The sequence below is a fragment of the Canis aureus genome, chromosome 6 (assembly GCF_053574225.1).
Source record: "Canis aureus isolate CA01 chromosome 6, VMU_Caureus_v.1.0, whole genome shotgun sequence".
Classification (NCBI taxonomy): Eukaryota; Metazoa; Chordata; class Mammalia; order Carnivora; family Canidae; genus Canis; species Canis aureus.
The window spans coordinates 63,249,575-63,272,520 of NC_135616.1; the positions used below are offsets into that span (position 1 = coordinate 63,249,575).

Consider the following 22,946-nt stretch of genomic DNA (forward strand, 5'->3'; position numbering starts at 1 on the left):
CCTGGCCTGAGCTCCGAAGTCTTCCAGGCGTTGACTCATTCTCTCGTCCTGACAACGAGAGGGACGCCCCTTGGCGCGTCACTGGGAGCCCCTCCTCACTCTCCCACCCTCGCTGCTGTTGCTCACCGTGTCCCCGCTCGGTCTCCCCACGGGGAAGGACGGCAGCGTTGTGACTTTCTCCGAGCGCTCACAGCTCCTTGGAGCGTGTGTGCACAAACCTGCACCCAGCTGGTCTTGAACTCTTCAGGGCCCGGGTTTATTTTGTTCAGTTTTGTTTGCTGGTGCCCGAATCAGTGGCATGCGGTGTAGACCATGGTTTTGCAATACCCCCTGTGCCTCATGGTTGCTGCGGCGGGGTGGGGGGGATATTTATGCCCAGGCCCACTTCCAGAGACCCCGAGCTAACTGCCCTGAGGTCTGGAGGGTGCCGGGCTGGGAAGGTCCCCAGGGGATTCCAGTGTGTAGCCCCTGTTGAGAGGCCTCCAGAAACTTGTCTCGGGATGAGCCAGTCAGGCGGCCCTGTCCAAGTCGCACTTTCTCCCTCTCTCATTTTTTTTTTTTTTTTTTTTTGAGGGAGGTTGGATTCTCAAGCCCTATTCACACCTAGCATGTATTCACTGTTAATGCCATTTGTTTGAGCCATAAAACGCTTGGGGAACCAAGTTCTGGAAGGCAGGCTGCTGGCAGGCATTTCTCCTCTGAGGTTTGGAACCGCCACGAATAACTCGCTCACTCAGTCTTCGGAACCTTCCTCCTCCAACACATGTGATTCTCTCGCTTGTCCTCCAGCTTCTTTAACACCTACCGAGCCTCTTGCCCAACATTTTCTAGACCTCAGCCCGCAGTTTCTGAGCCGTGGGGAGGTGGCCGTGGGCCGTTCCGAGGGCCGTGTGCGAGGTCCCAGGTGGGCCACGCAGCCCTGGAGGGACAGCCACACGGACACAGAATTTTATGCCAAATTGGAACATACCCAGGAGGACTGACCAGTCTCGTCCACGGCAAAACTGAGAGAATTGGGTCAAAACATGACATTTGAGCTGCTGCTCGCGGCTTCGAGGGAAGTGCATCCTCCGAACCTTAGGGCATGTGCATCCACGCAGGAGCGCGGCCCGGAGATGGGAGATGAAGAGCGGGTCTGCCGCCCCGGGGCTCCCGGGAGGGAGGTCACCCCCTGTCCCCCTGCCCCCTGCCATCCTTTAGAGCTCTCGGGTGTGGCTGTCGGCAGCCCTCGACAGCCCCTGCGGCACGCGGCCACCTGCCTGGGCTGCGCTCACGTGCTCCTTCAAAACATGAGCTGCTCCACGTACACGGAAGAGTCTGCGCGGGTGCCACGAGTACCCATCTCCCCACCTTAGCTCCAGCCAGTGTTTGACGGCTGAAGCCCCGTCAGCCTTCCTCTCCTCCTGCTCTGTTGCCATCGGCGATCGTCTTTCCCAGACCCCGGGCGCTTGGGTACCGCGCACCGCAGCCCGCGGGGGTCACAGGCCTTCAGGCTTTCAGCGTCTCTCCCCCCGGCCTGGGGCTCTCGCGAAGGGTTTGCGCTTGGCCCGGTCGCCTGCACCTGGGGACCTCGTCTGACCCCAGACCTCTCCGAGGCCCGAGTCTCAGGGCTTCCACCCCCGGGCCCACCCCGTGAGGGTGGCAGGACAGGCTGGTGTGTGAGCCTTGGGGCCTCGGGTGGGGTCTCACGCGCACGGAGCGCCTCCCGACAGGGGACAGCAGGAACCGGAGGGGAGCAAGCGCGCAGCATGGGGGCTGCCTGGTGGAGGCGGCCTCCGTTGGGGAGCCGGGGCGGCCTTGTGCCGCGAGGTGGGCTGAGGTTGGCTGCGGTCCCCCGGCAGGGAGTGGAGGGCGGGCACCGGCGGCGGCGGGAGGCCCCGGGACGACTGAGCGTGGTGGCTCACTCGGCAGCCTCACTTCCCCCCACCCCATTTGAGTGGAGGCTCGGGAAGCTGGGCGTCCTTCCCCTCGGCGGCTCGCGGTCTGCTGGCCTCCCAGCCCTCGGGCCTCCGAGCGAGGCCGTGGGCAGCCACGCGCAGGCTTCGGCCCAGGAATGGCCCGGGGCCCGGAGGCTGTCACCAGCATGGGCTTGAGGGTGGACACCCAGGGCAGTCCAGCTCCCGCCAGCCCGGCTCCTCCGTGGCCCGAGGTTAAAGGAAGCTCCCAAAGCCCCATCTGGGGTACGGGGGCCGGGGGTGTGTGGGGGGTGGGATGGCGTCGGCGAGGGCGAGCTCTTCAAGCTCGGCTGCCCTTCCCGTCGCGGGCCAGCTTCTGCTGGGAGAAACGGGCTCGTGGGTTTTGGAAGAATTTACTCTGGACAGAAGCTTGGGCTCTTGCCTTGTTTGACAGCCCATAAAAGTCAGCTGCAAATCCGAACTCCCAGCTCTACTGTTTTCGGGGGCGGGCGGGGGGAGCCTGGGGACGGTTACAACTCCTTCCCCGGGCTGGCTGTCCCCTCCCCCGCCTGGGTCCACCCTGCCCCTGAGTCGCCTCCACAGTTAGGGAAGCGTGAGGATGTTGGCGCGGGCAGGGCGGAGGGCGGAAGGCTGGCTGGGCCGGCGGGCGGGCCAACACCGGTCAGACGTGCAGCATGGAAGGTGGAACCAAGGGAGAGTGTTGGACTTCCTGCTTTGAGACCCTGCGTGTGTGCGTGTGTGTGCGTGTGTGTGTGCGTGTGTGTGTATTTCTCTCTGGTAGGTCCGGGAAGGCCAGCGGAGCCTCCGATACGTGCCAGATACTCACTGTGTTGGGAGTTGGCCAGGAGAGAAACCGTTAGGCATCTGCCTATTTTTCATGTTGCTTCTGCATCTGACTGTGAAGAGGGGCATTCCTTAAGTCCTCACATCCCAGACCGCCCTATTTGGGAGACCCCGGTGCCTGGCACACTCTGTGTAAAGAATAAACGTCACCCGCTGAGTGACTGCCTTCGTGAAGTGGGTGGCGGTTTATTGAGCATTTACTATGGGGTTCCTCCTATCTAGCCGATGGAAGAGTGTATTGTTTTTTACTGATAGGGGAGGTACACACCAGGCTCAGGAAGGTTAAGGGACTTGTCCGAGGTCTTGCAGCTAGGACTGTGCGTGTGTACTGGGGAGGGTGGTGGGTGGAGATGTACAAGAGATTGGAAAGGCTCACGGCACCATTCTTAATTATTGCTCATTCTTGCAACTGCATCACATCTGTGCATTTGTGGAAGCTGATGGGACTGAGTGGGCTGCCCCGGGAACCTGGAGGCAGCGGAAACAAAGCGGGGGTTTTCCAAGTGCATGCCTGATGCAGCACATTATCTGTAAAAACAGAACTTAGAAGCATGGACAGGAGAGGCCCTCTGTACTGAGAACAGGGAAGAGGAGAGATGAGTCGATGGACAAGATCTTCTGGGACATTTAAATGGTCCCCGCTGAGGCCCATGGAAGAAGAAAGGCAAAAAAAGAACAAAGCTAGGTCAACTGTTAAAAATTATTTAATAGAAAGTCCAATGTCAAAATGTAACAATAAACAAAAATACACATGTATAAATATGTATATATAATTAGACCTGTACACTTTCTCAGACCCTTTTCAAAATGGAACAGAATCATCATTACATCTCGGTGGTCAAATCAACAATAATATTCAAGCGACGTGGACCCACTGGTGCCGTGGGGAACATACTGCTAAAGCAGTTGGAGGGTTCAAAGAATCCAATCATGAGAGAGCTGGGAATATTGCCAAATGTCCTCTTCTGGAGACCCAGAGAGGGAAGAGGAGCGATCCCCCCGCTCTGGACATCGTACTTGATCTTTTCTTAGCACCTGTAGCCACCACTGTCCGGGGACAGCTCTCCTGCTGGGCAGGTTTTTCAGTACTTAAATTTATGCTGTTGGAAGAGTTTGTTTGCCCTGTCTCCCAGATTAGAAGCTCCTGGGGATTTTACCTTAAGGCCTTCTTATTCTGCAGGCCAAGCGTGCCAGCACAGTGGTTTGGGGATGGATGCCAAGAAGGTGTGCTCACTTGCTCTTAAAACAGTAGTGTCCAAAGTGGGTGTGCACACACCAGGGGGTACTCAAGGTACCCTGAGGTGTTCAGAGAGAAAGTACCAGAACCTCTGTGTATAGTATTTTGTATCTTATGCTTTTAAAAGGTCTACGTTGTATACTTTTTATAATGTGTCTAATATATTAGTTCAGGAGTATATGACTATATGCCTTAAATAAATTAATAGACGTACAGAGGGGGTGCATCTCACAGAGGTTTTGCTGATAGGCATGTGCGGTGGAAATAAATGGGCAACCACTGCTCTATGGAGTTCCCGTGCGTGCCGAGCGCTGGGGAGGCTGCCCTGCTGGGCTCTGTGCCTACCCGAGGAAGCTGTGCAGGTGCTCAGAGGAGCGAGGCTTCCAGGACCCCTCAGACCCAACTGAGAGCTGGGCCTCCTGAATCTGCCACGAGATTTCATTTGAATGTAAGGCCTGATTTCCAGATAAAACACAACACACACAGAGGAAACACACAGCCATTGACAACTGGCAAGGAGGCACTGTGATCCTTTCCTGGACCGGAGCAGCCAATGGGGAGGGGGTGCCCTCAGGCAGACCTGGCCATATTCCAGGACCACCCCCCTGCCGCCACCCAGGGGACCCTGCAGGACCTTAATTTCAAGGCAGGTGCGTGTGAGGCCAAATTCTAATAGAAAGGACTAGGCCTGTGGGCTATTCGAGTGGGAACCCCAAGACACAGAATTAGAAGTTCCTCAGCCAAGTTGCCAGTGGGATATCTGGGAAAAGAGTGGGTGTTTGAGTTAAAATCTTTCCACGGGTCCAGAAGCTGGTGTTGCTGCTGAATATGCCAGGCTGCACCCAGGAGGGCAGGGGTGGGGGTCTTGCAAAAGAGTTCAGGACACAAGAAATATTCAGGGCCCTTTGGGATCCCTGGACACCTTGCTGAACTAAGGAAAGTGTCTTCAGTCCCCAAATTCCTCCAACCTCTCAGGGAAACCAGTCACTTGTTTGAGCCTTTTCTTAAGTTTCTAGAAACCATGCTGCCTCACAGCTAGTGTTTTGATTCATCGAATTCGTTTTCTTCTCTGTATAGAATTTCTCATTATTTGTGGGGTTGGGGGAGGGAAGAACCCAATGCTCTGTACTCTGAATAGGTTCTCTGGAAAACCTTAAAGGCACTGTGAGTTGTCTCCATAGAAAGACTGCTTCTCCCCAAGGCTCCCTGCCTCACGACCGGAGGGCTCAGAGCTTGGAGCTCGGTGGCCCCCCTGTCCCCACGAGGTCCACGGTGGCTGTCTAGGCTGGCAGGTGTTTTCAATGTGCATACAATTTATTTGTGCTTTTTAAATTAAAAAAAATTTTTTAGTATCACCTTTCTTTGGCAGGATTCGGGTGCGTGCTCCGAGCATAGCAGAGGCTTGGCCACAGGGCATGACCTAACCCGGGGAAAGGCTGTCCGAGGGCAGCTGCCTTTTGGGGAGATGAATGAAGGTGTCACTCTAAGCCAGGGAGCCGTCTGCTGCCTCCCATGGATTCATCTTAGGGAGCACCCTCATCACGGGGTATATGCCAGCCTCCTACCCAGAGGTATTTTTAGCCTTGGTGGCTCTAGGGACAGGTCACGATGACCAGGCGCTGTCCCCTACATGTCTCTGAGCAAGATCTAGCCCAGGTTAAAGCCCCTGAATTCAAACAGCTTTTGGCTGTGCAGGGTCAGGCGGGGGTGGGGAGGCAGAGGACACGAGAACAGATCCTCTCAGCAAGCAAGTGTGCGCCTGCACAGCAAGAGGGCAAATCGGGCTCTGGTGCTGACCACACTTACATCTCTGGGTGGCCGCAGCCATGACCTCTGCTTCAGAGGGCAGAGCATGGTCTACGGCTCCTTATCCCTCCCCTCTCCTCCCCAGTCCACGGTGAAGCCCCCGGGCCCTGGGGGATCAGCCAGCTGACTGCTTGCCCTTACCTTGTCCCCTCTCCTGCTCAACTCCAGCCCCGGCTGCTTTGCTACCCGCCAGCCCGACAGCCTACACTGTCCCTCCTCTGGACCGAGTCCCACGCTGTCCTCCTAGCCCCGAAGGCCCTTGGCAATGCTCTCCCTCAGTCCTCCGACAAACTTGAGCTTCGATGTCACCTCTTTCTGGAAGCCCCCTGACTATTCACGCTGGGCAGCTGCCACTCTGAGATGCTCCTGCAGCACCCGGTACTGACCCTTGCGGTTCCCACACCATCTGCCTCCCGGATGGTGGGCTCCTTGAGGGCAGGAGCTCTGTTTGGTTTAGCAGGGTATTACAGGCGATCGTGCTCGGGGCTCTATAAACGACCTGCTGAATGAATGCGTCTTCCACACTGGAGAAGGCAATGCTAAAAATGCTACAGCTGGGACAAGCTAGGTGAAGGGGCCCCAGATCCACACATCGGTGTCGGAACTTCCTAGTGGAACTGCTGGATTGCCAGTCAAGGCCACGCTGGATGGGCACACGAGAGTGTGTGAGAAACGCTGTGGTTGTATATGGCTGGACCTGGCATGTATCCTGAGGGATGAGCCCTTTACACACCAGGGCTTGGGACAGGATGCTAGCCACAATACCCAGGCTAGAGGCCCAGGGGAGTCACACAGGCCAGTGGCTGGGCATCCTGGTCCAGAGGGGGCACGGGGTGAGGTGGCCAGACCTCCGTCCTCCTCATTGAGTCTAACTCAAACTTTCGCTAGAGTGATCACTAGCTTTTCCTGTTTTGCCATTATTAGAGCTACACTAATACTTTCCTGGATGTTATCTTAGAGATTACAAAAAGCAAAGTGCAGCTCTTCCTTGGAAGTATTTCAGTGATACAGTAGTTATACTTTCTTTAAGTATCTGTGTGTGTCTGTGTGTGCATTAAGAAAATAGATCTGAATTTAGAGTCCTAATAAGGCAGCTGCCTGGTTTTGTTCCAGGAAAATAGATACGGATTTTTAAAAATAAATTTGCATCTTGTTTGAATGGAAAAGCTGGCTTGAAATCTATTGTGAAGCTTTCCTTCCCTCGCTCACTTGACTGTCAGGAAAGTACAGTCCCCAAGGGTCTGGACTGAAATGCCAGAAAGAAAGGGGCTGTTCTATCACCTCTGGGTCTAGGCCAAATGGCCTCAAAGGTTCTAGAGCCATTTGCAACCCTAGAGACCTGGACGGCAGTTCTGGCTGAGTTTACAGCGTTCTTTTTACTGCTTTTAAATCTTACTCAATCAAGTTCAAAGCCTTGGGCTAAAAATAACTCCCGGAAAGGGAAAAAGGGAGAATTCTGGGTAGAGGGGGAAGACAGTATTAGAATGAGGCCTTTGGTTTAGGAATGAATCTTGCTGAATTTAAGCCATTTCTCTGGCTTACGAGAACTTCCCACATTATCTTGAAGGAATTTGACAGCTGCCAGGTTTGAAAGAGGCAAGATCTTGGGGATAGTTTTCATAGAAAACTGAACATAGCACCCCCTCTACACAAGGAAATTCTTTTGATTCTTTCAAGTGGAGTGAGGGCAGGTCCCCTCTAGGCAGCACCTTTAACAGTTGCCATGGAGATGTGAGTCATCTTTTCTAGAGGACATGCCTTGAGAAGCAAGGAAAGGAACTCTGGGGAGTTCTTGGGCTCTTCTGACCTTGGACCCGTTATTTAAATGGCAGTCCAAGTCATTACATGACCATCCAAAATATTTAAGTTCTTGAAAGAGATTCACATCTAGTTGCAGTGCTTAAACTGGCCTGGAAAATACAGACCCGGTTCAAACATCTAAAAGACATCCAGCTCTGGCCCACAAGAAAGGATTCAAGTCAATGCTCCAGGCCTTGCGTCTACCTTGGGCCATCAGGTTCTCCCATACTTCTCTGCAAGGTTAATAAGGCTTTTCACCTTAAAACAATGCAGTCTGGGGATGAATGAAGCCTTGGGAGCCAAGAAAGAAATCACAGCATTCAAAGGCCTGTTCTGGCTGCATCTGGAATTTCACTGCAAAAGTACCAGATTCCCTTTCCAGATGCTTGAAAGGATTCCAAGAAGAGTGACATGTGCCTACATCCCCAAGGCCTTTCTCTTCTGGGCACTAAATTTCTGTTAGCCACTGGCCTCTTCATGGTTTGTGTGTAGCTCATCAGATACGGGAAGGCCAAGTAAAACACTCCCCCCGGCAGACCCAGCTGGTGATGAGCCAAAGAGTGATTCTGGAAGGCAGAAGCTCCCAAAGGGTTCTTTTCACAGTGTTGCAAAGGGCATAGTAATAATAAAACAATTCGGAAAATACTTGAATGACATCTTCCCTTCTTTCCACATGGGCATTTGTGTCGGACAGATGCATTCTGTACTTACGAGACGCCACTTGGAACATGAGGGTCACAAATTTACTTCACGGGATAGTGGTGAAGATGACACAAGACAGTCACAAAATGCCTAGCACAGTATCTGGCACAGAGTGAGTATCAATAATAAATGTTAGTTCCTTTTCCTCTTTCCCCAAGATTAGATCCGATCCCAGATAAGGTACAAGAGTCTCCTGAAAAACGTGGTAGAGCTAGTGAGTTAAGGTTGGTCACAAAAGTTAAATACATTCACCCAGCATCCTTGTTTTCTGCTGTTGTTTTTTGACCTTTTCCAGAGACACTCGAAAAGGTGACTGAAGGACATCTCTCCCCTTCCCCTTGGAAAAAGACATCCATTCATTGGCAGAAGGCAATCCCTAGAGCTCATTCACAAAATCCCAAAGGTTTATTGCAAGGACATCTGCAGCAAGAAAGCTGCCTACGTGATCCAGCTTCACGCAGGTGCGTGAGGCTCCGGGAGTCTGCAGGGGACATCCAGAAGCCAAGGTCCCTGCTTCCTGCCACCGTCTGTCTCATCATGCCCCTCAATACACATGGCCTCTCCCAGACCGGGTCTTCTTTTCCTACTGGGGTTTTGTGCAACTCATCAAAAAGCTTCATTTCTGAGAGGTACAGAGAAATGAAATTCTGAAAGTGCCTTCCGGGGGCAAAAGCATGGAAGGCAGATTTTCGGTCAAATTACACAGTGCAAAATCTAATACTTTTCCTTTTGCTTTGTTTTTGAATTTGGCAGTTGGGAGGAGGGAGGCTGCCTTAGATACCAATCCTTTTGCTTTTCAAACAAAGCACATCTCAGAGTCCTGGAGCCCAAGATACAGAGTATCTTCCTGGATTAAGACTTTGATCATTCTTCCTCCTATGAAACGGACATCATTTCACGGGGTTTCTTTCCTAAGACCAGTCGGGATGGAGCGCTCTTAAAATTCTGGCCTCGCGTCTACGCAGCATCTGTAATCAACCAGCTGGCCCGCAGCGCAGGCTCCGAGCGAGGCAAGGCTCCCGAAAGGGACAATCTCTGGGCTTAGCAGGCTTCCGGGAGAGTCTGGCCCTTAGAGAAAAAAGTTCTCGATGAGGTTGGGAGGATGACATCCAATGGGATGGAAGAGGGGGCACCATCACCCGGGGCTGCCGGGGCGCTGAGGAGCTGCAGGCGCGGCCGCTTCTGACTCTGGGTGCCCCCGGCCGGCGGCGGCGCCACCACAGGCACAGAGCGCGGAGGATCAGCAGAGAAGCCCAGGCTGGACCACGGGCTCGGCGCAGGGGGAGACACCAGTCTCCCCGCAGGCCCGGGGGTGGGGGGGCACTGCTGCTTCTGCCGGCTGACCTAGTTTCCCCGCCTCTGGACTTCGGACGCTCTTTGTCCCTAAATAGACCACAGCACCCCTCGATGCTCCAGCCTGGGGCCGAGGCCTCGCTGGGGTAAAAGCCTCTTTGAGGTCCTCTGCCAGTAACAAGCACGCACTCAGTTATGACAGCAAGTACTCCGCGAGCCCAGGATCTCCGCCAAACAAAAGCAAGCAGCGCATCCTCCTGCTGGACTCCTACAACTCCACAACCCAGAGCCCAGAGAGCGTGTGCAATCCAGCTGCAAATCGTCTTGACAGCTGGCCCTGCCCTCCGGCCGCCAGGCAGCTGGGTTTTGAATTGCACCCAAACGCGAGGCCATGCTATCAACTCTCTCTGCTAAATGCTTCTCAGTCCATTCCTCGTCCTGCCCTTCTCTCCCTCCGTCCACCAGGCCACTCCCCTCCCTCCCTCCTTCCATCTCCCTGAATGCTCAGCCAGCAGAAGCCACTAGTTTGTGGACGATTCTTTTCATTGTATCTGGAACAATCTGCTTCATGTTCGGATATGCGGGGTCGAGGGGGGGGGCGGGGGCGGAAATAAAGGCAAAATATTTTTGCATTAGACCCTTTTCAGAAGGCATAATAAAACGAAGTACAAACACAAATCACTTGACAATTTTATGATTAAAGCAAAACGATGGAAACACAAGACAGTTTTGAGTGTTGCTAACATAATCAAGCGTCTCATGCCAACCCACTCATCCACCCCATTTCCCAGATCTATTTCTAGATATACCAACATTTGTCTGCAGAGGAAATCACGTCTGCATGTCAAAGAGTTAAACTTGGGAGACGGAATTCCAGGTGAAAAGCCCCTGGTTCTCGGGAACCAGCTTCTAGTTTTATGAAACACTCAAAAGTCAAATTCCCAAGAAACACTTGGCTCTGTGTACATGTGTATCATGTAAAATGTTAAACAGGACTAGAAAAAAAATGATAAAAAAAGCATGTGTCATCTTTGGGTAGAAGGGGGTGATTTTCTGGGAAGACACTGTCTGAGACACCAAGTAGAGGAGCCACGTGGAGGATGCTTAGTCATTCTTGCTTGAGAAGCATCAGAAATCACATAACAGTGAACAGAGTCCCACGTGGACAAGTTTCAGGTGGGGCTCAGCAGTTCATTTACAGTTGAGGAAAAACTATTTTAGTCCTTTGGCCAAACACCATACAAAGGGAACGTAAACCCCTAGGCGACTTGACTCTCTGCATTTTTCTGCTTGAAGCAGGATAAAAAGCCTTAAATTTTGGCTGCATCTCTATTTATGTAACAACCACAGCTGCTCCCCAGAATAGCGGCTGCTGGCTGAGAGAATTAAGGGCTTTTGTTGCTAACTTGTGAGTCCATTTTCTGTAGCACTGGACTGAGGTTCCTTCCTCTCGGTGCCCCCGGGTCTAACAGCAGAAGGAGTCTCACCATTAGCACATCAATGGTGCCATCCATTATGCAGATGGATTTTAAAGTCAAGGCTCATCTTCTCAGCAAGAGCAAATCTTGCTTCTTATTCTGTTCTGTGGCAGGTAAGCTCTCGGCTCCCCAGGATAAATAACCACCCACCTTCGGAGGGTTGGCAGCGTGGCTGATCCTGAGCCCCTCACATTCAAACTCCACGAGAGAAACAGACAGTGCTCCTTCTGTGTTTCTGTGGAACAAACCCAAACCGGGCCTGCTGGCCTAGCATTTCATGGGGTGCCCCGCCCGAAAGTAACAAAGAGAATCCTCGTCAAAGCTATCAAACGCGTTAAAAAAATACAAAAGTTATTTTCTCCTTTTGATTGCTATTTACTTGTGACAACATTTGTTAAAAATATTACTTCTGTCTTTGAGAAGAGATTGTTCTCTTCATATAATATGGAAAAATAAACTCTACCAAACCCACAAGTTAACATTCCCCAACACTGCCTTAGGGCTTTGGCTTCCGCATCTCCAAATACCATCACCAGTGTCAATGTACTACGTTTCCAACAGGCAAACGCTTTGCACTGTCCTAGCCAGTGCCTTGAGTAGAAGGGAGTGGCGAGGCTCATGGAACATTTGGAAGGGGGAGAACGAGGAAGTAGGATGGCTTACTTGCTAACAAAATGAAAGATAACAGGGTGGTTTCAGGCCCTCCTAGAAAGTTGAGGAGTGTCCCCTGGTCTCCTCTGACCACCAGCAGCCCTGCTAACACGAGGTGGGTGGCTGATGGGAGGGTAGGGAGCCATGAGGGTCAATTATCGGTGTCATTGCAAAGAAGGGCTCATCTTCTGCACCCGGGATCACCGTAAAACACCGAACTGGATGAATGGGAGAAGACAAGGATACATAAAAACAGTAAAATGTTTATTTTCTTAGAAAAAAAAAAGTGGGGAAGAGGGATTCAGAATGATTGTGATCACACTTCCGTCTGCATCTGAGCAAAGCCAATGTTGCAAGCTTAATCCTCGATTCAGATACCTAGTAAATGAAACCACCTGCTGCTCCCTCCCATGTCACTCCGGGAGTCACGTCACAACATGCTTGTAATGGACAATGGCTTCTCTACTTCTTCGTAGCAGAGAAACAAGGCTTGCCATAGCAACCATCCCATCTCCAAAGCGCAACATTGCCAGTGAGAAGCGAGGCTCTGGACCGCTCAGGAGAGACAGGGAGGGGGGAGAGAGGGAAGGAGACGCTTGTCTTAGAAGCGGAAGAGTTCTACAACAGAAGTTTGATATCTGAGTTCACCACTACCTCATCTTAGAGAAAATAGGTTGGAGAGCATCTGTAAAACCATCAGTATCTTTAAGGTGAAATCGCAGATTTTTGCTGCATACCTGGACACAAGTGAAAAGTTGCAACAAGTTTTAACTAGCAGCAACAAAGAAAGTTCGATAACAGTTTTTGTGTGTGTGTGTGTTTGTTTTTAGCAATATCCCTTTGCAAGTTCATTAAGAAACACTGTAATTTAATGGGGCATACGATATGGAACGATCTTCTTTTGCTATAGTGCTGTTCGTTGAAGAGAACCGACCTTTGCAAAGATTTCAACTGGGGTGTAACCTATTTACACAGTAGTCGCTCCTGGTTTGAGTAGTAGAATCGGTGCTATGTGATATCCTCTTCTTCCGAACAGTAATCTCGACCCTTGAGGGGAAAAGAAAAGGAGAGCATGTGAGTGAGAAATTCAAAGCAGAGCCCGAGACAGCTCATCACCAACAACTTTCTCTCAGTGTGTCCCCCTGGAAAAGAACTCAGGCTTTAGCAGTGACAACTGGGCACAAGGGAAGTCCCGAGATGTGTTGGCTGATTTATCGACGGTGTATGCCTCCAGGCACGGCAGTTTTACGGAGCCCCCAATAAGCCCTTACTTTATGTTGGTAAGAACTTCTATCGGACTCATACAAGACTCGGTCGTTCACCAAGAAATTACCAAATGGATGACCTATTCAGGAGACCAAGTTCCCATGAACGAGAGAAACTGAAATAAACCACGAACAAGTCATTTCGCCTGGGGTCAGGGCTGCTCATATTCTACAGCTGTTATTTCCATGCCTGGAATTTATAATTTTACAGAAGGGGATGGTATCATCCAAGGATGCCTTAGTTTTAATCCACTCTAAATTAAAACAGGGGTTTAGAAAAAAATCCCAAAGATTCATTGAGATCTGTGAAACAAACCTGGGACTCTGGCTGGTATGCATAGGACACACAAGAAAAGTGAAAATGTGTTTGATTCATTTGCTGCCAAAACAGGTCACTTGAAGGCTTAAGGACTATGTACAACAATTGTTACTTTTGAACATTTTCTCCTCCTCTCTCCAGTGGGTTATACACTCTACGAAGGCATGGTTAGGATGGGGATTCGAGCGTCCTATCTGACCAGCCGGGTAGTCTTGGTCAAAGCATTCAGCTTCTTGGTCTGTAGTCCCTCGTGAGAGGACAAGAACAAGACCACCTGCCCTGCCTGCATCACAGTACTCTAGATATGGGCTTTGTAAAAGGTCACGTATTGAAACGATTTGTACCCTTCAACCTTTCTCTCTTTGTACACACACTACATGTTTTAAGTTTTGGGGGCAAATATTCCCTTAAAAACAGAATCTTCTACATAACTGAAACTTCTTCCTAAAAGTTAACTTAAAGGAAATAAACTAGTTTGTACCGCAAACGTTTCTTTGTACCGCAGGTTTCTTTGTCACAATCCTCGTGTACTGAACTGATTTCACGTTCTCCTAACAGTTGAGCATCATCATAATGAACGACTGTACCATCTGGCCGGCCAGTAATCCTGGCTCTGGGACTTACTAACTCTGGCATCTTGATCAAGTTACTTCTCTGTACCTCAGTTTCCCTATCTGTATGGTGGAGAAAACAATTAATACCTATTTCTCATCATTGTTGAAGATTAAATACGTTCCTAGTTGTAAAGTGATGGAATAGTGCCAGGCACGTCAGTTAATGCCTGTTATGTGTGTGTGTGCACATGTGTGTTTGATAAGAAAATGCTGCCACACAATGAAGTCTTTGGGGTCCACCAGCCCCTTGCTAAATGGCCCCAGATTGCGTGTTCCCTTCAAATGTGATTCATTAAGGAGAATGTTTTGGTTTCCTCCTCTGTCAGCCAACTCTCACCCCTGCGACTTGCAGTGTCTGAGCCCCGAGTCACCTCCAGGCTGATTTCACTTGTGGCACGAAACATCTCCTGGGCCAAGAAACTGGGTAACCAATCTCCCTGAGGAGAGATGTGTGCCCTTAGTCACCCCTCATCAACAGCTTCCCTGGCGACACTGCCCAAGCAGATGCCGTCCCTGGCCTTGGCCCGGACCACTCAGGAGACCCTCTGAGCCACATTCTGGAGAGCCAGAAAGGAGGACCTCGTGAACCCTGACGGTTGGGAGTGTAACTCTTCAATGGGAGAAACAGGACACATCCAAACCTAGCAGCATGATGCTAGAAACGTATCCGGCGATGCTGTCCACAGGTCCTCACCTCATGAGGTTCAGGGAGGGGACCTGCAAGGGGGCACTGCGTGTTTAGCTGGAGGGGAAAGGCAGGGCTCATGCTGGTTTTATTAGGAAAGGAAAGAGGACATATCCAGTGTCTATATGGATATACACACTGTTGTGTGAAAACAGGCAAAATACCAGGCTTTGGTTTCCTGGGGATAATCATGGTCTCTGGCTCAGGGTTGTGATCAGGATTAAATGGGGAAAACACTGTCTGGGAGGAAGTCCATAAAGGTTAGCTGCTGCTATCACTGCAATCACTGTTATCATAAACCCTGTGTTGGGTCAGTCCCCTGGCGGGGGAATAGGGGCCTCCCTCCTTGTGGCTGCCGGTAAGGACCGTGGTCATAAACTGATGGGACAGATATCGGGAGCCCTTCTTCCCACCTCAGCCTTGTACCTCACACAGGAACCCTGTGAGCTTGGATAAAACTTCTGTGGCAGACACCTAAGGCTCTTCCCTTCTGTCTAAATGAGGCTGCAAATCAAAGGCTCAGCCAGCCAGTGTGGTGTTCAGAGGGCACTTTACCCACAAGAAAGAACCCGCATGTGGTGACACACAGGCAGCTACACAAGTACGTGAACTGCTGTACTCATGGGCAAAGCAGTGTCTCCAATTCTGTAAATGAGTTATGGGGTTCACACAGCAGATGGAGCATTTCAGAGCCTCCCTGCTTACTGTTAGCACAAAGGAGCACCCCTTTTGGAGGGACAAATCTCTATCAGCTGCCTGTGCAAACCCAAGAATGCAATCATCATTTCCCGAGCATTTGCTTCTCAGAAATAATAATCGCCATGAGGAGGAGGAGGAAGATGGTATCAGTTGTGTTGCAGATGTTATTTCCTTGACTGTTGACACCAATCCTGCCAGGGGGACTGGCGCCCTGTTACCTAGAGGGAAACCTCACAGGGATCCAAGACCACAGGGCTCTTCCTCCGCCTCTGGTTACAAATGCAGTGAGCTGACAACTAAATTCAAATTCACATCTGTTCTGTGTTGGATATTATCACCTGCCAGCAGCTCTGAGAACCAAATATCTCATGGATGGAAAACCTGGAAATCCAAGCAATGGAGAGTAAGAGCTCCCAGAGGGCCGGCCCTGTTCTAAGCAGGGGGAACCTGAGAAACGTCACAGGAACCCCACCTACACGCGGGCAGGCCTTCCACAACATGACTGCATGTCTCATTTACATGTATAAACAACTGTGCCAAAAAGAGAACCTGAAAACCTTCAGCTGTCAGAAGACAGAGGTGGGAGGGAGCTGGGTTTGAGAGGAACACAGCCATTCTCCTAATCGAGGCAGCAGCCCTGCCCCATCAGAGCTACAAAGGGGATGTCTGTAGAGAAGCCTCCTGCAGGCAGAAGTAGGACCGGGAGACACAATTCCACTTTCTGCAAAGGACTCACTCACTGAAAGCTATGGGGAACAAGATCCCTAGGAGACCCCCAGCCCCCAAGCTGGAAGGCTAGAAAGTCCCAGGGAGGGTTGTTTGAAGAACCACAGGGGCTTCTTGGTGTGGACATCTCGAGGAGCTCCTGCCTACGGAGGTTTTCCCCACCACCGCCCTACTCTGTATAGGTTTCTGTGTTCTTGTCAGCTGTCTGTGTTATCTCCTTGGAAACTTCAGTTTATGTCAACTCAGAACAGACATTTCTGAGGTTCTAGGGTGGTGAGGATTCTTTGCTGAAATGTCCAGGCTAAGAATTAGGGATTATAAGGAACAGAGGAAAGACCATTATCCTAAATTTTAAATTCTGCAGTACAAAGACAAGCAGCTCAAAGAGTGACTTCGAACAAGAGAATTGTTCCTCTGAAGTACCTACAGTGCTTTTCTCTTTAACTAGATGGGGCACCTGGGGGGCTCAGTGGTTGAGCATCTGCCTTTGCCTCAGGTGGTGATCCTGGGGTCCAGGAATCAGTCCTGCATCAGGCTCCCTGCAGGGAGTCTGCTTCTCTCTCTGCCAATGTCTCTGCCTCTCTCTGTGTGTCTCTCATGAGTGAATAATATCTTAAAAAAAAAAAAAAAGTTTAACTAGACAAATAATCAAGGGCTGGCTGTCCAGGTGCGGGTATGATTTTATCTTGGAAGACTTTCTGTACATTTCTGTAGACCTGTGTGCATTCGGCCTAATAACTGAATAACATCAAGCACATAATCCTCAGCTGTGAACTGAGTATTTTGCCAGTGGGGTAGATCACAACTATACAGATGTTACAGAGAGGATGCAGAGAGTCTCCATTTCTCCATCTCTAAAATGGGAACAGTAGGACTTACCATGCAGTGTTGCTGAATTAGAAGTAATACACATAAGGTGTTTAGCAAAGCTTGGCACATGGGAGGTAATTAATAAATTGGAGCTCTAATGACGATATTGAAAAATAACAGCAACAGATGCAGCAGTGAATAAACTGTCTAGGTGAGAAATTGGGCCCACAGCTGAATGAGTCAGTTACACTCAGGTCCTCAAACAAGCCAGGCACTTGCGTGCTTGTCCCTCTTCCTCCATCCTGACTGGCTCCCCCTGCCTTCAGCCCTCCCTACACGCATCACTTCTCATTTTCTGGATCTCTGCTCGAACGCCACCTCCCTGTCTTCCCCGAACACCTCATACACAATAGTACCTCCCTTACTCCGCATATTTATTTATATTACTTATAATTTCCTGATATTAATATAGTAATTCCTTTCTCTATTAACTGCTTACTTTCTTGAATAGAGGCATCAAGTGGGCAGTGACTGTTTTATGCACTGCTGCATCTCCAGGACTTAATACTAATGTTGGCCACATGTGAGATGCTCAGTGAATATTTGCTGAATGAATGAAAGGATGAAAAATGTCTACAGTTGCAAAGTTTCAGAGTTGAAAGGGGGCCTAGAGGTTTCCCCCTCCAACCCCATTAGATTACATTGCATCTAATGTAGGATGGGCCTCTGTTTACCATAGTCCAGACAGGGAGCCTTCTCTTTTAGGCTGGAACATGTCAGATAGTTTTCCCAGCTGCCCATGATACTGTTCAACAGCTGATCCCAAACTCTGCCTCTTTGCAATTCCCAAAGAATGGCTTAATCTATGGAACCAGAGGATTATTTTTAGCAGACCAACAGCACCCCTTGGTCCTTCATCTGCAAACAACATGGCTCCATCTAGGTCTTCCTCCCTTGCAAGGATCCCACTTTCACCATCATCTTATTAAAATGGACTCATCAGGGCATCTGGGTGGCTCAGTCAGTTAAATGTCTGTCTTCAATTCTGGTCATGATCCCAAGGTCCCGGGATCAAGCCCTACATCAGGCTCCCTGCTGAGCAGGGAGTCTGTTTCTCCCTCTGCCCCTCCTGCTGCTCATGTTCTCATATGTACTGTCTCTCAAATTAATAAATAAAATCTTTAAAAATAAGATAAAATGGGCTCCTCAAAAACATCACCTGCATAGAATAAGATATCCCAAATATACAGCCTAAGAGAGGAAAGCATTAAGTATCTGACAAAAGGAATCACCAGGAATGACAGATTCCAAGAGAATGGATGTGCTAAATCTTAACAATAATACAACAGAACTTCTGTCAAAGTTCTGGAGAGGGAAACAGCTCTCAGGGAAAGAGAAATAACTTATACAAAGGGACAGAAAAAGAACACAAGAAAATAAAAAGAGAGACACACGCATCATGTGAAAATGAAGTTTTGCAGGTTAAAAAAACAATAAAATCTAATGAAAGGCAAATGTGAAAAATACCTGTAGCATACAATGTGTAAATAAGTGATAGGAGAAGCTCATACCAAGAAAAGATGGGCAGTAAGAGGATCTCAGTAAAGGGGAAGGGTACAAACCGGGAACTCATTCAGAATGATGTAAAACCAGGGAACACATAAGCAGAAAAATGGTCTGCTTCAGCAATCAAAAATTACAAATCAAATAATTAGATATTACTGAAAAATAGCGACACCTGATTCTTGAGTGTATACAATGAAATGTAGCTCTTCTATCACTCTGGCAGTAGCGTCAAATGATATGGTGGTTTTGAAAGGGCACTTGGTGATAATATGTACTATGAGTCATAAAAATGTTCATATCCTTTATTATAAGAAGCACTGAAATCAATATCAAAGACAAACCTCCAAATACATGTTTTTAAAAATGTTATGTGTCGCTTCTCTGGGGCTGGCGGTAGGAACAGGGATCGACCAAAAGCAGGAACCCTTCCTTCTTGAGGTGATGGAAATGTCCTAAAACTGGAGAGCCAAGATGGCTGCATTGTTTGGTAAATTTACTAAAAATTATCGCACCATGCATATAAAATGAGTAAATTTTAGGCCATGTAAATTATATCTTCATAAAGTTCTCAGAAGTATATGTACAAATATATTCCTTGCAGCCTTTTTACTAGGTGTGAAGAAAACCTCAATCAAATATCCCAGAGAAAAAACTGGTTACTAAGATATGGTCCATGCACGCTCTGCGACCATAGAGACAAACAAAACGACAGGACTAGCTGCCCACTGTGTCCCCAACAGGCAGCTCCTGCTTGTGCACCACTGCATTCTCACCCATATCGTTCCTTTCTCGCAGACCCCCTTCCCCAGCTGGCCCTACCCGGCCACTCAGTCTTTACAATGTTGTTCCAGCATCGTATCTTCAAGTGACATTTCCCCCACCTGCTCAGGAAGAATGAGTCTCTTCCCTTCCATCGCACCACCATGCTTTATAGGGATTTTAGCCAAAACGTTTGCTGCCCTTGCTCTAGGCAGCAGGATGTGTCCCTTATCCATCCTTGTCTTTTTTGGTATTTAATGGAATCCTTGTGTGGCCCACGTCACAATGGTTATGAATACTCAGGCGTCTGGAGGGAGGTGCTGCTGCTGCTCTGTGTGTGTGTGTGTGTGTGTGTGTAGGGATGGAGGCTGTTACATGATGTTTTTGGGAAGTGTCCCAAGGGACTTTCATAAGTGAATTAAGTTGTCAACATTTTGTGGATTGTACTAGAAAAACACCGCTCTTCCACAACACAGATGATAAAGAGTAAGTTTTGAACACAAGTATCAGCAGAGACGGGGGCACAGCCTGGTTCCGAGAACAGCCTGGAATCTAGCAGAGGGTAGCAGGAGTATAAGGAAAGAGAACAAAAGGTGACATGAGAATCCCACTGTACACTACTCATCATTCTTATTTATATAAATAATACGTAAACCGCATAAGGAATCATGTCTGGTTCTCTCTCTCTCTTTTTTTTGGACAAAGCAAATTTAATTTTATATTTTGATTAAAAAATGTGCATCTGGACAGCTAAATTATAAAGTGTCAGTCCAACTCAAGTGTAATGGAATACCAGCTGTCCCTTTAAAAATTTTTTAAAAATTTCAAATATAGTTAACGTATAGTGTTCGATTGCTTTCAGGTGTACAATACAGTGATTTAGCATTACTCAGTGCTCATCATGAACAGAGTACTCTTAACTGCCTTTACCTATTTCACCCAGCCCCCCCACTCACCTCTCTGCTGGTGACCATCTGTTTGTTCTCTATAGTTAACAGTCTGTTTTTGGTTTGTCTCTTTTTTTTTCTTTGTTCATTTGTTTTGTTTCTTAAATTCCACATATGAGTGAAATCATATGGTATCTGTCTTTCTCTGACTTATTTTGCTTGGCCTCATACTCTTTAGATCCATCCATGTTGTTGCAAATGGCAAGATTCCATTCTTTTTTATGGCTGAGTAATATTCCACCGTGTTATACACAACATATCTGAATCCATTCATCTGTCCATGGACATTTGCGTTGCTTCCATATCTTGGCTATTGTAAACAATGCTACAATAAACATAGGGGTATACGTATCTTTTCAAATTAGCGTTTTCTTATTCTTTGAATAAATACTGGTAGTGTGATTATTAGATCACACAATAGTTCTACTTTTAATTTCTGGAGGAACCTCCATACTGTTTCCACAGTGGCTGTGCCAGTTTGCATTCCCAGCCTGGTTCTCATAATATTCAGCCAGAAGTCTTTCTTTTTTTTTTTTTAAGATTTTATTTATTTATTCATGAGACACAGACACACAGACACACACACACAGAGGCAGAGACACAGACAGAGGGAGAAGCAGGCTCCCTGTAGGGAGCCCGATGTGAGGCTTGAACCAAGGACTCTGGGATCATGACCTGAGCAAGGCAGATGCTCAACCCACTAAGCAGACAATGAGCCACCCAGGTGCCCCTAAGAGTTTGTTTTGATGAGGCTGATTTCTGTCTGAAAGCAGGCTCTTGTTTGCTGACTGACTGACCAGCTGAAGTATTCATTCTCCTCTCCCTTACTTTTCTGGATGATGACACCAGGAGCCAAGGTTAGTGTCTGGCCTGTGCATTACTGTGATTCTCCTACTTTTTGCCTGCTTCCTTTGTAGGATTCTCTTCCTCCTCTCTCTTCCTAATTGTAGCCATCCTGAATCTCAGTTTCATGAATTAGTTCTGCTTCGTTGACAGGCTTCTATCCTGCATTGTGGCTTTCAGGTGCCAAAAAACACCCTGATGAATGAAACACAACTGCTGCGACTGTATTTTGGTGTAGAAATTTAATGGCCCATCTCCTTGCTCTGCCCAGCTAACACCTTTTGTCTCCCCAACGTTTTCCTCCATGCATCACCATCCAGAGGCAATCTCAGATCCAAGTTTCCATGGGACATTTAAGCTTTGTCCCTGAACCAGGAATCCAGGGGCAGGAGAGCTGCATGCCACAGCTTGAGCATCTGTGAATGATGAACTAGAATCCAGAACACCCATGATGTGGAGGAGGCAGGAGGCGGGCTGCTGTGTCATCCACCCCCTGTGGGGTGGTGGGCCAGAAGCAGGCGCCCTCCACCCCTTCCTCAAGGCTGGAAGTGGCAGGGCCTCTTCATCAGTGTTCCAGTAGCATTTTCGCTAACAGTCCAACAACAATTTCTAACCACAGTTTTGAGAGAATGCCAAAGAAAAGCAAAAAATAATTAGCTGCACTGTTAAAGTCTCCTCCTCTGGCTTACTTCATTAGAAAAATCAGTCAAGGCATTAATGGCCATCTCTGTTTCTAATGAGCTTTATTCTAATTAGACTCACACGTTATTATTTCAGTTGGGAAAAAGGTCTCGTTTGTAAAGAGCAGTAGGAGCGTGGCAGCTTCTGAGGGTTTCTTTGACCATACACGGGAATGATCACCATGAAAACAGTGGCAGTGACAATAGTCCCAGTACACTGAGCTTTTCATTTCCGAGAGAGAGCAAGTATTAACTAAATGGTTTTAAAACCCCCATGAAATGTTTATTATACCCAAATCCTCATTCTACAAACAAAAAGAAGGAAATTTTACAAGCTTCAAGGCACATTATTCTCAAGCTTTATCTGATGTTGGCACTCAGATGACTTCACTGATGCCCCTTCCCCCAAAGGAGGTAAGTAGGAATGAGGATAAAGGTGGGAGGTTCATATCTCTAGGCCATATTGAACTGATGATGTCCTAGGACAGGAGCTGGCAACTGTCTCTCTCTGTGAAAGGCCAAGTAGTAAATATTTAAGGCTTCGCATTCCATATGGTCTCTGTTGCAACTTAGCTCTGCTGTTGTAAGCATGAAGGCAGCCACAGATAAAAGAAGAGTGAGCATGGCTGTATTCCAATAAAACTTTATTTGTGGACACTAAAATTGGAATTTCATGTAATTTTTCAAGTCAGAAAATACATTCTGCTTTTTGTTTTCCCCAACCATTGGTACAGGTAAAAAACATTCTTGTTTGGTGAGCTAGACCTGGTTCATTGACTATAGTTTGCCCACTCCTGTTCCCTGTTCCAGACAACAGAATCACCATCAGTGGGTTCAGAGGCTAATAACATTGTCAAGGGTTTGGCCCTCTTCCTAGAAGCTCAAGCAACAGAGATAATTTCCATCTTGAGAGACACTTCTCTCAAGATGGGGCCAGAATTCCTTTCTAAAATGTCATTTTATAAAATTGTTCTTATTTTACAAACAAGAAAACCATCAATCAAAACCAAAATAAAAAATTTTCCTACAGTCTACCTAATAAATTGGAGTTTCCAAGTTTCACTTAAATCTCTGTCTATATATCTCTGTCCATATATATGTCATTTTTACATATGACACATTTCTTCTTGTTTCTTCACTTAATCTTACCTTTAAAATTTTTTCCCTGTTGTAACTGATTCCTTCTAATGATAAATAGATATAACATAAATTTTTGTGGAATTCTTTGTGGAAGATTTCCAGGATATTTGGTGGACTTAATTCAAAAGGGATGTTTTAATCTATTCTCAGGTGTAAGAGTTAAGATT

At 48.2% G+C, this 22,946-nt stretch overlaps 1 protein-coding gene across 2 annotated transcripts in view; it reads right to left on the minus strand.

Moving 5' to 3' along the window:
- Positions 1-3,445: 3,445 nt before the first annotated feature.
- The window catches only part of C6H1orf21 (chromosome 6 C1orf21 homolog), a 225,066-nt gene continuing 205,565 nt past the window's right edge, over positions 3,446-22,946 (minus strand). For both annotated transcript variants that reach the window (XM_077901955.1, XM_077901956.1), the window contains one exon: positions 3,446-12,773. In XM_077901955.1, coding sequence (XP_077758081.1) covers positions 12,735-12,773 — 39 coding nt within the window. In that variant the 3' untranslated portion in view covers positions 3,446-12,734. The remainder of the gene's footprint in view (positions 12,774-22,946) is intronic.